We start from the raw sequence: 13,767 nt of genomic DNA on the forward strand, positions 1-13,767 counted from the left end.
TTTTTTTTGGATTTTACATATAGTATTATGAATAGATATTTTTCAATGTGATTTTTTCTTTTTTATCAAAGTTGATATCTGATTAAATATAATTAGTTTAAGAGTCTCCAAAACTAAATTAGGAATGTCGGGATAAAGGATATCTAATAATATAATTATAATCTGAAAAGGGACGTTGGACCGGAAAACTTCTTCGACTATAATCTTTCTTGATTTGCGGACACGCTGTTTTATTTAATTATTAGTTAAATAATTAATTGGTTTTTGTTAATTACACTCAAACAGTTCGTATTCTGTACGATAAGAGGATTGTGTGGCCCCCACAAAACCTGTCGGTCAATGTTTAAGATCTTTTCATTAGAGTTTTAGACCTTGTAACCCTTCTTTGATCAGATTACGTATGGTTTCAATATCTAATCTGCAAGATTTCTCGTTAATACACGTAATTCAATTATTTAATTATAAAGAATATATTTTTTTATCGTTATGGAATATATCTTATTATAATAAAATAGCTTACTATCATCACTCGAATACACATATTTTGTTACAAAACTATCACGTTATGAGATGGAACGTTACATTGTACTTTCTTGTCCCTTGTGAAATATGTTGCCTTATAAATTTAATATAATATTAAATAAATAGAATGAGTGAGAAAATGAAGAAATATAATGAGAAAATTTTCTTTGTATTCCATATAGTATACAACTTTAAAAAAAATTGAATAATAAAATAATGAATTTGAGAGCTAAACCTTTAACAGGTTTACCGCACTGGTTGCAGATTCCTAAGTTATAAAAAAAATAAAATAAAATAACGATTCACAAGTAAACCGAAAATTAAATACAAATCCAATTATCACACTTCTAAACCGAAATGATTCATAATAACCAAACATAAACCGATGAAAGCCATCTATACATAAACTAATAATAAGTATATGAAGACTTCTTACCAAACTTGGAAAGATGTTGATATTATATAAGCATAATAAATATTAATATTTCCTCGTAAACGGTAAACAGTTGTAAAGTAAGTTTAGATTAAGATGAGACAAAACAAATCGAAGTCCAACGACAGGAAAAATCACAATTAATTGAAAAAAAAGGAGAATATATACATGTGTGTATATATATATATTAAATATGAAATTCCGAAATTTTGGACAGTCAAACGATGACATCATGGAGGGACCAAAGACATGTCCGTATGAACATATAGAGATGCCCATGGTTGCTCCTCTGTCTAAAGGTATCATCATCATCATCACCGTTGTTGTTGCTTTTCTACAATTTTCTCCATCCTTTGTAAAATATTAATTTAAATATAAAAAACATCTGCATCTAATAATTTTTTGACCGGTTTTAAATAAAAATAAAAATAACACCTAATTGCCCAATTCGTTCGTTCTATGTTTGTCATTTGACAAAGGAGAAACAAAAATAATAGCTAGTTGCCCGATCCATGATATACACCCACACACACATCCATATGCATCATATGTAATATATATATATATATATATATATAATTAATGGGCTCTAAAGGTTAGGCTTATGAATTAGATAGGCCGGGCCCATATATTTATGTTTGGAGGAAACCATCGTTTGTCGAAAAGCCTTGTGAAAATATCGAGCCGACCCAAAATGGGCCAATTCTACTAATAATTTTAATATATATATATATATGTAGCATATTCCAAGACCATGACAATATATATATATCCGTCGTCCTTGATGCCAAGAATATGCTTTTCCAAGCACTTAAAAGATAAAAATTAAGAATATTCCAAATGGCAGATCATTTGACAATTCGTCCCACACTTCAATTAATCAAATAAGTCTTAATATTATGTATAGTGTCGCCATACACCTTGTTATTTCTTTGTTATTTATATATATTCTAGTTAAATAAATAGTTAATCTATTATTCTTTTCTAAATAGAGATATACGTGAGACCCTTTTTTTTTCTTTCTAATTGATACATAGATGGCGTGAGACACCGTCACATACATAAGCTTACAAGACTCTGGCAAAATTTCAATACAACAATTGTACATAGACACACCTCTTTAGTTAGTAAATTTGTTTCATCAGCCTCATATTAATTATAAAACATGAGTATTATATGAGTATTTCATTGAAAATATTATATATAGAATTTGATACATCATAATAACAATTTAATCGTTAACCGAAATTAACAGAATAAAAAACCATATATATACAACAACCTTAAAATCAATTTTTTCTACGGAAAAATATCATTTTGAAATAAAGAAAACCTTTTATATTATTGTCTGAAAAATGGATCCAATATTTTTACTATATATATATCCCATGATTTTTATATTGAAATGTATTAAACGAAAAACAGAAAACGGGTTATACATGGCATGCTCAGTGGATCCCTGCATATTGCATGCCGAAATTCATAATTTTTAATGATCGTTTTTAAAATCTTAATCACCTATAAATTCAAATAAGTTATTAATATTAAAAATATAAAATTTTTAATATTCGATAAACATTCATTTAAATCTCAACTATCTAAAAACTAAAATTTTTGTTATGCATGCTTATGTATATATATATACACATACATATGCGCGTGTATACATATATGTAAGTGTATATATATGTATGTGTATATGTGTATTTGTGTATATATATGTATGTGTATATATGTACATATATGTGTATGTGTACATGTATATATATTTTTTATTTTTTTGGAAAATTTTGGTAACATGAGCGATGGGGCATATTTTATTGATGTGATGTTGTTAGTAGTGGTACTCTTGTTACCCAGATTAACATAAGATTAAATTAACGGTCAATAATAACGAACATTCAAAATAACATTGATTTAAGAAATTTAGAAAATTGTTTGACACTCCATCTAGCTATATATAAATATTAATTTGTAAAAAAATATAATAATATAATACTCTTATGAAACAGATGAGTTTTAATAAAAAAATTCCAAAAACATAATTGCTACGGAATGCAAATAAATCTAAATATTTATAAAAATATTATAAATATTCAACAAAATATTAAATATTTAATATATTATCATTTCTTCATTTCAAACTACATATTACAATAAGAATTCATTCATATTAGTATAATATATTTTAAGTTGAAAGTAATAAAATAAATATTTTATATATTTTTATTTAATTTATAAGAGGTTTAAAATTTCAATATATGAAAAAATTTATTTAGAGTAATCAAAATTTTAAATAAAGTTTGTTTTCTCAGATCAATCCAATGCAATCTTGACTATAATTATCACTTAACTGCCCAGATCTGTATTAAAATAGAGAAAAGGACTTCAATGATATGAAGGGTCTACTCTCTCCACTCAATCACAGACATTTCTTATCAGAAACAAGTCTTGAATCTTCGGAGCATAAAGCAAGAGATCAAACACACAAAGGTTTCGCCACTTGTTTACTTCCAGTTCATCCAGAACCCATAAACGGATCTTCTTCTTCCCTGTTCCTGTTTCTTCCGGTTTCCTCTTCTAATTGATTTCCAATTTTTGTTGAAGGTGCGCATTTTATTTTATTTTTTTTTTGCATTTTTTGGAAAAGTTCAAGTCAAACCCTCCATTGCCTTTTGGGTTGTTTGGCATAAAAATGGGTAATAACTTTCTTCAATCTTTCTTTGCATGGATTCGTCTAGTTTCCGGTCATCATCAGCACGGATCGCCCCTCTGAAATCTCCCTTGTCGGATCATCATTTGGGTTGTCGGATCCCTCTCATCAGTAGAAAGTATCGGTCTTTGAGCTTTGATTCGGGTCTGCGTCTGATCATTTCGGGTTCGGGTAAGAAGAGAATCGGATCTCCGACAAGGTTGGTTATGGCGTCTGCCGGAAATTCCGACAGGAAGATCATTAATGGCCCCGCTGGTTACGTCCTGGAAGATGTCCCACATTTGTCCGATTACATCCCGAATCTTCCTGTACGAATGATTTCTCTGTCTTCTGTTTGTATAATATCTTACTTCTGATCGATCCCCCTGTTTGGTTTCCGGGAAATTGCCAGCGATTCGGAGGCATTTCCGGGAAAATGCCACGATTTCTTCTTGATTCATTGATTATTGTGTCGTGTGGTGTTTCAGACATATCCAAATCCATTGCAAGACAATCCTTCATACTCTGTTGTCAGGTAAGTGGGCGCGTTACTTAATCCAAGAACTCATTTTTATGTCCAAGTCGGAAACTTTTCTCTGTAGTGGAATCAATATGGCTTATCTTATTCTGAAATGCTTAGGCTTTTGCTGATTGATAAGCTTGTAATTTAGAGTTTCTCGTCGTTTTCTATGTATTTCAGGCAATATTTCGTCGATGAGGATGATACGATCCCTGAAAAGGTCAGTAAATTCTCTCCTTTCACATCTTCAAAAAGGAATTGGTTTACTTTAAATCTTGCATTTGAACTCGAGGGTTGTAAATTACATCGTATGAGATTAGCATGAATGGTCTTGCAGATAGTTGTTCATCCTGAAACTCCTAGAGGAACGCATTTCCGGCGTGCTGGGCCTCGGCAAAAGGTATTTCCGTCTTTTTATCCCCTATACGTCATTGAATCCTTATGACGGAATCGATTATTTGAAGGTATATTTTGCGGCGGATGATGTTCTTGCTTGCATTGTCACGTGTGGTGGCCTGTGTCCGGGGCTCAATACCGTTATCAGAGAAATAGTCTGTGGCTTATCTTACATGTACGGTGTAACAAGGATCCTTGGAATAGATGTAAGCCATTGATGTGAAACCTCCACCTCTAGCATTATCCTTTGCATTGCTCAATGTTACAGAGTTTCCTTCCGGGGTTCATGTTTCTATGGGAATAATCGTGTTTCAGGGAGGTTACAGGGGATTTTATGCGAAAAACACAATCCCTCTGGACCCGAAAGTTGTGAACGATATCCACAAACGTGGAGGCACGGTCCTCGGTACTTCTAGAGGTGGTCATGATACCACCAAGATCGTTGACAGCATTCAAGATCGCGGGATTAACCAGGTTCTTGAAAATTGCATAATCTTTCTTAGAATCTGTGGATCCTAAAGTATAGAAATGTGAAACCATTGAGATGAGATGACAACGAGTTGCTGTTTCTGATTTGGGTTTTTACCATTTTCACCAGGTTTACATAATTGGTGGAGATGGAACCCAGAAAGGTGCAGCTGTTATATTCCAGGTGCTTTGTCACCCATATGATCAGTTCCTTGTCTTGGTTATGAGATGGTTAAACCCGTTTTTTTATATTTCTTTCAATTACTTCCTCTGCAGGAAATCAGGAGGCGTGGACTGAAAGTTGCTGTTGCTGGAATCCCGAAAACGATTGATAACGACATTCCTGTAAATCTTATCCCTGACCTGGATTTCTGGATAGTTTCTGATTCATTATGGATGTTGAGAAAGATGACATGGTGTCCTTTCTTAATAGGTTATTGATAGATCTTTCGGGTTTGACACGGCTGTTGAAGAGGCTCAACGTGCTATCAATGCAGCCCATGTCGAAGCTACAAGTACTGAGAACGGCATAGGCCTCGTGAAGTTAATGGGACGGTATAGCGGTAAGCTAATATTAAACTAATACTACTTATACCCGGTATAGGATGAGATTATCGGGTTTGAACAATAAGCTTTTTGCAGGTTTCATTGCAATGTATGCTACTCTAGCCAGCCGAGATGTGGACTGTTGCTTGATCCCAGAATCGCCTTTTTACCTTGAAGGCAAAGGCGGGCTCTTTGAATTCATCGAGAAACGGCTCAAGGAGAATGGTCACATGGTAATCGTGATTGCAGAAGGGGCGGGACAGGAGCTGTTGTCTGAGAGCATACAGTCCATGACTCTCAAGGATGCTTCTGGTAATAAACTTCTACAAGACATCGGCCTGTGGATATCACAACGGATCAAGGTGCCCTGTCTCACCATTTCTTTTATGTGAGAGTAGCTTCTTGACAATGGCTGAGACGTGTTCTTGCTCTTCTTCTGATTCTTCTGCAGGATCATTTTGCCAAGAAGATGACCATAAGCCTCAAATACATAGGTATAATCTAATCTGGGTCTTGATTAAAGCTTGGCTGAGGAACTGTATAGTGTGTATGATGTGCTTGTTTTCGGCTTCAGATCCAACGTACATGATCCGAGCTATTCCTAGCAACGCATCAGATAACGTATACTGCACGCTTCTAGCTCAAAGCGCTGTTCATGGCGCCATGGCCGGGTACACTGGCTTCACCGTTGGTCTCGTCAATGGCAGACATACTTACATTCCCTTCGATGTAAGTCTCTCAGCCTGCCTGCATTCTCAGCTACAGAGTTTTGTGCTAACGCCGAGATGGGCTCTTGATCTAGACTCTGCTGGAAACCTGTTCTTGTTCTTGGTTCAAGGACAATAATTCATCTTTAACACGTTTTGAGGGGGTTTCTTCTTGGCTTTTGCGCAGAGGATCACTGAAAAACAGAACAAGGTAGTGATCACAGACAGAATGTGGGCGAGGCTTCTGTCTTCGACTCACCAACCGAGTTTCGTGAGTCACAAGGATGTTTTGGTGGAGAAGAAAGAGGATACAGGAGAATCAATGTCGACCCAGTTGCTGGGGAATGGTCAATGCCTGGACCAAGGAGAAATTGTGAACAACTCTGTCTGAAAGCGAACATTCATGTTTCAGGAGATGGTTCTTTCTGAAGCTTGAAGATGTTGTCTAAGTTTGTAACTGTTTTTTTTTTTTTGTCATTAGGGGAAAGGGTTAGTGACTCATTGGAGGATTGGACTATGTAAAGAATAAAACCATTCCAAGCTTGCAATTTGCTGTAATGTTTCTGAAAATGTTCTTAAGTTGGGGAGCAAAGACTCTGGCCCTCGTAGAGGCTCTAGGCTGGTCAAAGCTTCCAGCTGAATCAGAGGTTTTGAGCGGAAGACGTGTCGAGATCGCTGCGACTCATGCATCCATGTCGTGGCGTGTCACCAAGACAAAGACAGGTCGATTGTCAAAGGCCGAAAGAGTGACGAGTCTGACGACACGTGGATATTCCGTACGATTTTCCCAGATATTCTCTCTTTAATTTTTTTCTTAGTATTTTTTTTTTTATTTTTTACTTATTAGTTATTATGTCAGTATGTAATCTTCGTAATCTTTTTGTCGGGAAGTGAAAATGGAAAAGCAACACAAACGGATCTATGCGTTTCCGATATACGACACGTGTCCTGAAATGAGGCTAATATCCCGTGCCTTGAAAAACAGATCACGTGATAGGCTGCCCCGTAGATATTATATAGGAAAAAATCCTTAAACATTTGCTCATAATCTATATTTATATATAATTAAACATTGACTATTGCAGCATTTAATTACTTTGCAATTGTGCATGTATTATTTTCATAACCATATGGCATATAACCTTTCTTCTCATTCAGTTAATGGGAACCGATGTAATAGTGAATACATTCTGATTAAAAAAGCCCAGCTACTATTTATGTAAATAACAAATGCATTTTACATCGGTCCATCATGCAGTTGCCATGAGAAAATAAAAAATGGTTTATGATTCGTACAAGATTTCGAGTTGTAATGGTCGGTCATGCATGGAGCATGATCCCTCATGGGAGATGCTTCCTTCAGAGGTGGCATTCTTATCATATGCACAACATACTCACGCATATATACGTACATGCATCTGTGTATATATATATATATATAAGCAAATGCAATACTCAAGAAGAAAAATATGGATATGGAATTGCTTCTGAAATTAGTAAAGAAGCTTAATAAGTGTCTCTTTAATGCCTCTCAAAGTTATCACACACAAAATTGTTCCAACATGTCCGACACTTATTTATCCCCTTTCATTTTACAATAAAGAAACTTGTCTATAGTAATGTAATTATTTTATTGTAATATAATAATAATTGTAATAATAAACATTGAAAAAGAAAAATAGTGAATTTCAATTCTCAATTTGTTTGTTTTAAAATCATAATTTGTTCGTGAAACTATGATCTACATGTTTTTTTAAACCCACGATTCTGTGTTCGGATTAGTTATGCGAATATAAAAAAGGATAAAATAATAAAAGTTGGGATGATGTGTTTTGTCGTCTCGCCAAGCGTATCTATTCCAAGGTTCCACCGCTTTCGGAACACAAGGGGCGATACAAAAGTGAATCTATATGTCTTGTTTAGAAATAATTCAGTCACGGCGCTGTTACTGTAATTCTTTCAAAGTCGAGTAACCTATAGCCACGTCACTGTAACCCACCGCGTGGATGAGTCTCACGCCGCTGTTTTGAATGCAAACCTCACAGACACGTCGCAGAGAAGCAAACTACAGTTTAACCTAACCATGGTTAAAAACTAACCCCACCACTCTCCATCAGCTTATATATAATCACGCACAGCTTTGCCGGTTATTTGGCAGGCACAAACCTACCTCCCGAGAAAGGAGAAAATCGACGCGTGTGAGTTCGCCGGGAAAAAATGATGATTGGAGAAACTCACCGACCTCATCCGAGGGTTCATGTTCATCCATGGCCGATTCCTGAAGACCACGTTGCGGCGGAGATGTATTCCCCGGCGATCGGAAACTCTGGCGGGAACGTGCTTGAAGCTTTGAGGGCACTACAGCGTTATCTACCGTCGAACGAACTGAGTCCGGAATCCGACACGGATTTTCCGGGTCCCGATTCTCCCGTTGACGTCTATTCCTGTGACCATTTTCGCATGTACGAGTTCAAGGTTCGTCCCTGTGCGCATGGTCGGAATCATGATTGGACCGAGTGTCCGTACGCTCATCCCGGCGAGAAAGCTCGCCGGAGAGACCCGAGGAAGTACCATTACTCCGGGATGGCATGCCCGGACTTCCGGAAAGGAGGTTGTAGGAAAGGTGACTCCTGCGAGTTCGCACATGGAGTCTTCGAGTGTTGGCTTCACCCGGATCGTTACCGGACTCAGCCATGCAAGGACAGCGGAAACTGCCGCCGGCGCGTGTGCTTCTTCGCTCACTCGCTGGACCATCTTCGGATTGTGCCGCAGCAGAGCCCGGATCGAGTTGATTCCTTTGATGGGTCGTCGTCGCCGCCGATCCGCCACTCCTGCTCGAGGGCGTTTCAGTTCTCGCTGTCGCCGGCATCGAGCTCTCCGTCGGTGAGTCCTCGTGCCGACTCGGAATCGACTCAGTTACTGAGCCGTTCTTCCGGGTCGAGCTCGGTGAACGACGTCGTTGCGTCTCTGAGGAACTTGCAGCTGAACAAGGTAAAGTCTCTTCCCTCGTCTTGGAACACGCAGGTGCGTTGTTACCCGTCCGGCCTCGGGTCACCACGTGATCCGGTTGTGGGACTCGGGTTTTGGAGCCTACCCACGACCCCGACCCGGCCTGGGATTGGGTATATGGATAAATGGAACAAGGGCATGACCGAAGAACCCGCGATGGAGAGGGTTGAATCGGGTCGTGAACTGCGAGCGAAGATGTTCGAGAGACTGAGCAAAGAGAACTGTATGATATGAAGGAAAAGGCCTGGGTCGGGTCGACCCGGATCCAGGTTAGAATAATTAAAATATACGATGTTATATTATGGAAGCACTAAAGGGTTATACTGTGGATATGATTTGGTCGCTTAGGATTTTTTTTGTGCGTGTGTTTATGGTGATTTTCACCATCACGTTAGTTGATGAAAGGCACCCTCGTGTTCATCAGTGCCAGTGGGAATGTAAATGTGTTGGTACATTATATTTTAATTAATATCCGGTAAGGATGTGGTATTTATACGATACGAAGTTTAAGCTCTTTGTGATCTAGTTGGTCCCGTGATCAGTAATCTGCATGAGGTTAGGGAAAAGAAACGGACAAAACTACAATAAACTGAATCAGTAATAATAGAATATCACATTAACCACCGCGCTCCAACGATCTGAGTGGGAAAACGACATGAAGTTCAGTTTTACCTGGTCGAAACGGCGTGTACATTTGGAGCGGCAAATCCATATCTCATTACAGCATTATTTATTACCGTGATACAAAGTAACAACAACAAAAAAGAGCTAAAAGTACCACACAAATGGAAGATGATGACATCCACGACAGAACATAATTTATATTAGATGCCGCTAACACACCAATATAGACTCGCGTGTACTTATATATACATCCTCTGTTCCCTTCCATCTCTGTGACAAGCTCCCCATGGAAAAACCTGCAGTTAACCAAAGGAAACAGTAGAAAGCTGAGTTCAGTGACATCTGAGATTGCCCTCAATCATCTCCATTGACACATCGGTTTTATTGAAGTAAGGGTGGTCCACCTTAGAGGGCCATCTCAGCCTGTAATGCTGCGAGTTCATCCTCCTCGTCTGTCCGCTGCTTCTGGGCGGCCGGACGAGCTGGTTGCCTGCCAGCTGGCATGGGAACCGTGGCTGCAGGAGCAGTCGTGGCAGGCTGGAGAAGTTGCTCTTCCAGTTCGGCGCCTTCTAGTTCTTCGAGTTCTGCTTCTAGCTCATCCTGCCATGGTGACCAAAATATTTCTCAAAGTTTGTTTCTTTTATGATCCGAAAAGAAAATATCCACCGGACAAAAGAATTATGAGAAGGGTACCTCGTCAAAATCAGCAGCAGCACCGATTGGAGTGGACAATGCTTCTTGGATCTGTTTCATGTTCTCTGTCTGCTCGTTGATCTCATCCATGGTCTTGTCCACATCATCAATGTTTCTGCAAACAAAACCCGATTCAGAATACCGACAAGCAGCAGCTTACCCATAATCCCAGCCTTATGCTGCTTACACATTGTACTTCTTCTCAGACAGGAGAAATATCAGTTCTCTCCAGCAATGATGAAGAGCAAATAGAAAGAGTTTCATGGCAATGTTTATGCAGTTTTGAAAATTCCATGGACAATAATTCCATAGACGTAGGTGCAGATACGATTAGCTTACGTTGCTTTCTGCATAGCCTTCATTGCAGAAGCTCCACTCCTCAATGCATCTACAGTTTCTGTCGTTGCCTTGGCACCTTCTAACATAATCATCTGATCCACAAAAATTGTATTTAAGAGTGGTAAGTCATCAAATAACACTGAGCCTTGTAAAATGTGCGGGAAACAGGAGCATAGATAAGGAAAAGCTCACTTGATCATGAATACGCAGCTGGAAATTTCCCAGCTGTTCAATTTGTTGTTCGTATAACCTCTTCCTTTTCAAACACTGTATAGCCGCTGCAGGCACGGGAACAAACACACCTTAGCATTCCACAATAAATGGTTACATTTTATACATATGACCATATATACACTTGCATATGAACACACGATTATAAGATTACATGTAGATGCAGTCGTGGTACCTCGTTTGTTCTTTAGTCGGGTGAATTCCTTTGCTTTTTCGACTTCTGCAGAAGCCTTCTTCAGGAGAACTTTCTCCTTTTTCTCCAACATCTCGAGCGTCTGCGGATAAAATGAATCAACCGATGATGATGTAACCGCTACTTCGCCACTCTTTCAAACACCACCAAGGAACTAGTTGCTAAAGAAAACTCAGAGGAGCATTTCTACTTGTAATCGAGAAAGATCAAATCCAACTTATAACCATCGATATCTTAATTTTGCAGAGTCGCTGTAAGCAAATTCTGAACATCCAATTCAAGATTAATAGATTGAAACTAGAAGAAATTGAAAAGATCAAGATTATGTCGGTTCACGGAAAATATCTCTTTCATAAGTCTCTGAAACCACCAATCCCGGTTATACCAATCAACAAACTCTCTGTTGCATGAAATAATAACCAGCAAAAAGATACAGCCATTCGATTCACGACACAGAGACAACCGAAACTGACGAATCGAATTTCAGATCGAACAAAAAGGATTAAAAAAAAAGAGACAGCGAATCGGGTGACATACCTCGTTTAGCTTGTCTAATGTTTGGAGAGCATTAGATTCCGGTTTGGGTTTCCCGAAGAGCCGATTCACGAACATGGTTGATTATCTGCGATGTATAAAAACCCACTCCAATCTATTCCGCAACAAGCAAAACAATCAACGACCACCGAAATTCCGCGCCAAAATACAACGGATGAACCCTAATCACGCCTCCATTGGTCGAAGGATCCGTTACGCCAAATTCATCGCAAAATAAACACTAAGCTCAAAATCGAATTCGAGAGGAATCAGAAAAGAGATCGAGAAAAATCCAAAGTACCTACCAGAGAGGATGGATTAGGGATTCACGAGGAGAGATTTTCTTAACCGTGTTGATGTTCGGCGCAGGAGTTCGAACGAAGCTACTTTACCATTTTCCAAAACGGCATTGGAAGTCAACGAATTTCCACGTGTCACTTATATATTGGTCACTCGTGATCAACCACATACACGCGAATTAAACGATAAATACCAACTCCATATCGATCGACAGAGCGGCGTCGTTTTGCGAAATGAAAGGCAAAAAGTCGGCCCAAGGCTGAATTATATTCATGTTACACACGAATTTGTAAAACTTTCGAATCTTAAAATGTAATATTTTACTTCATATTATATGGATTTCAATTTACATGTATTATATATATCATATATAGGCTTCTATTCACTAAACAATCAATTCGATGGTTATATGTATATATCAAACTTGTGATCAATTGTGTCAAGCTATCACTGTCCTCTTCATTAAATCACGGTAACGTACGACCAGTGATAATAAACACCAAGCAATATCTATTTTATTCTACCCTGAAAAAACAATTTGAAGGAACAAAACAAAATCACCATTGGACCCTTAGTCTATCGATTTTCCCGATCACGGCCTCCCTAACGCCGGAGCACGACGGCCTATGCACCGGAACTCCTCCGCCGCCGGCCACCTTCACGGCCTCCGACCTCTGCCTCGGTGCGCTCTGCGACCTCTGCTTCGCCCTGAACGACTTTTTATCCGCCGTGTAGATTGGGTTAAAATCACCGGAGGAGAAGAAACACCGGTGGTCGACCTCCGGTGTTCCGACGCCGGAGACAGAGAAGCAAGAGCTCCTCGACGGTGAGCCTCCGGCGAACCTAGGTGTGCTCTGGGCCGTGGGGAACTTGGTGTCGTCCCAGTCGGGTTTTGGCATCGACGACAGACGGGGCGGGATCCGACCCGAGAGAGGGGACGAGAACGTCCGGCGAAATGGGTCGTCGATTAGAACCGACCCGGTCGAAACGGGTCTCCGGGTCTTTTGTATTCCGGGTCGGGTCCCTCCCGTGTCCACTTCCACGATCTTTGCTGTTTCCTCGCCATTGTTTCGGTTTTCCAGATATCCGGAGAACATTTCCTGCGTATTTCATACTGATTGTGAAGATTGAAATCCGGTACGGTAAAAGATATACCAAACCGGGAACTTGCTAACCGTGGATTTTCTGGGTGAACCGGAATAACCGGACCGGCGAAGAGCTCTGTGGAACTTGACGGTGGCCTGAGCTCGAACCAGAGCCTCCATGCTTCGAAGCGTCTCGGCCGCTTGCCTCCTCACCAAGTAACCCCTCACTAGCGCTTGTATCTTCACCACCCCTCTTAACGCTCTTAACGCTTTCCTCGCCTTCAAAAATATATAATTTTTATTACACGAAAAAAAAACAAACTTTTTCAAATTTGTGAAAAATCTTGAAAAAATATTATTCACCAAGTAGCCTCTGAAAGCACATTGGATCCTCGTAGCAGCCCGTTTCCCACCGAGCGGACCACTCGTGAGCCTGACCACCGCGGCTGCGGCCTTCGCAGCCGCTACAGCCGCG

The 13,767-nt window shown here is 39.3% G+C and overlaps 4 protein-coding genes across 8 annotated transcripts in view; 2 read left to right on the forward strand and 2 right to left on the reverse strand.

The window, feature by feature from the left end:
- Positions 1–3,350: 3,350 nt before the first annotated feature.
- Positions 3,351–6,842, forward strand: LOC104803999 (ATP-dependent 6-phosphofructokinase 1-like). The gene is made up of 14 exons (XM_010528121.1): positions 3,351–3,562; positions 3,697–3,976; positions 4,136–4,182; positions 4,348–4,387; positions 4,505–4,567; positions 4,632–4,769; positions 4,879–5,037; positions 5,162–5,215; positions 5,308–5,376; positions 5,465–5,594; positions 5,674–5,939; positions 6,029–6,071; positions 6,152–6,306; positions 6,472–6,842. The coding sequence occupies exons 2-14, from the start codon at positions 3,875–3,877 to the stop codon at positions 6,673–6,675; spliced, it is 1,470 nt and encodes a 489-aa protein (XP_010526423.1). The 5' UTR covers positions 3,351–3,562; positions 3,697–3,874; the 3' UTR covers positions 6,676–6,842.
- Positions 6,843–8,411: 1,569 nt separating this feature from the next.
- LOC104804000 (zinc finger CCCH domain-containing protein 20-like) lies at positions 8,412–9,807 on the forward strand. Its single transcript, XM_010528122.2, has one exon. The coding sequence runs from the start codon at positions 8,502–8,504 to the stop codon at positions 9,525–9,527; it is 1,026 nt and encodes a 341-aa protein (XP_010526424.1). The 5' UTR covers positions 8,412–8,501; the 3' UTR covers positions 9,528–9,807.
- Positions 9,808–9,936: 129 nt separating this feature from the next.
- Positions 9,937–12,321, reverse strand: LOC104804001 (vacuolar protein sorting-associated protein 32 homolog 2-like). Of its 5 annotated transcripts, none has more exons than XM_010528123.1 (8): positions 12,213–12,321; positions 11,911–12,099; positions 11,356–11,455; positions 11,142–11,227; positions 10,950–11,041; positions 10,611–10,725; positions 10,322–10,517; positions 9,937–10,213 (listed from the first exon to the last, which is right to left on the reverse strand). In XM_010528123.1, the coding sequence occupies exons 2-7, from the start codon at positions 11,983–11,985 to the stop codon at positions 10,323–10,325; spliced, it is 663 nt and encodes a 220-aa protein (XP_010526425.1). In that variant the 5' UTR covers positions 11,986–12,099; positions 12,213–12,321; the 3' UTR covers positions 9,937–10,213; position 10,322. The 5 variants fall into 5 exon arrangements, with proteins under 5 accessions (XP_010526425.1, XP_010526429.1, XP_010526426.1 ...); XM_010528127.1 differs by having other exon boundaries at positions 11,911–11,995; positions 12,213–12,316; XM_010528124.1 differs by having other exon boundaries at positions 11,911–12,089; positions 12,213–12,309.
- Positions 12,322–12,593: 272 nt separating this feature from the next.
- Positions 12,594–13,767, reverse strand: part of LOC104804002 (protein IQ-DOMAIN 14) — a 2,100-nt gene continuing 926 nt past the window's right edge. The window contains exons 2-4 of the mRNA XM_010528129.2: positions 13,656–13,756; positions 13,383–13,571; positions 12,594–13,307 (exon numbers count right to left, since the gene is read on the reverse strand). Coding sequence (XP_010526431.1) covers positions 12,765–13,307; positions 13,383–13,571; positions 13,656–13,756 — 833 coding nt within the window. The 3' untranslated portion in view covers positions 12,594–12,764. The remainder of the gene's footprint in view (positions 13,308–13,382; positions 13,572–13,655; positions 13,757–13,767) is intronic.

Source organism: Tarenaya hassleriana, unplaced genomic scaffold, assembly GCF_000463585.1.
Source record: "Tarenaya hassleriana unplaced genomic scaffold, ASM46358v1 Cleome9, whole genome shotgun sequence".
Taxonomy (NCBI): Eukaryota; Viridiplantae; Streptophyta; class Magnoliopsida; order Brassicales; family Cleomaceae; genus Tarenaya; species Tarenaya hassleriana.

Excerpts from the sequence above, each read along its gene's own strand:
- LOC104804001 (XM_010528123.1), bottom strand. The coding sequence starts at position 11,985 with ATGTTCGTGAATCGGCTCTTCGGGAAACCCAAACCGGAATCTAATGCT. Across the intron at positions 11,042-11,141 it reads AGCTGCGTATTCATGATCAA|ATGATTATGTTAGAAGGTGC; the intron begins GTGAGCTTTTCC and ends TTTGTGGATCAG. Across the intron at positions 10,726-10,949 it reads AAGGCTATGCAGAAAGCAAC|AAACATTGATGATGTGGACA; the intron begins GTAAGCTAATCG and ends TTTTGTTTGCAG.
- LOC104804000 (XM_010528122.2), top strand. The coding sequence starts at position 8,502 with ATGATGATTGGAGAAACTCACCGACCTCATCCGAGGGTTCATGTTCAT.
- LOC104803999 (XM_010528121.1), top strand. The coding sequence starts at position 3,875 with ATGGCGTCTGCCGGAAATTCCGACAGGAAGATCATTAATGGCCCCGCT. Across the intron at positions 5,377-5,464 it reads CGATTGATAACGACATTCCT|GTTATTGATAGATCTTTCGG; the intron begins GTAAATCTTATC and ends CTTTCTTAATAG. Across the intron at positions 5,595-5,673 it reads GTTAATGGGACGGTATAGCG|GTTTCATTGCAATGTATGCT; the intron begins GTAAGCTAATAT and ends AGCTTTTTGCAG.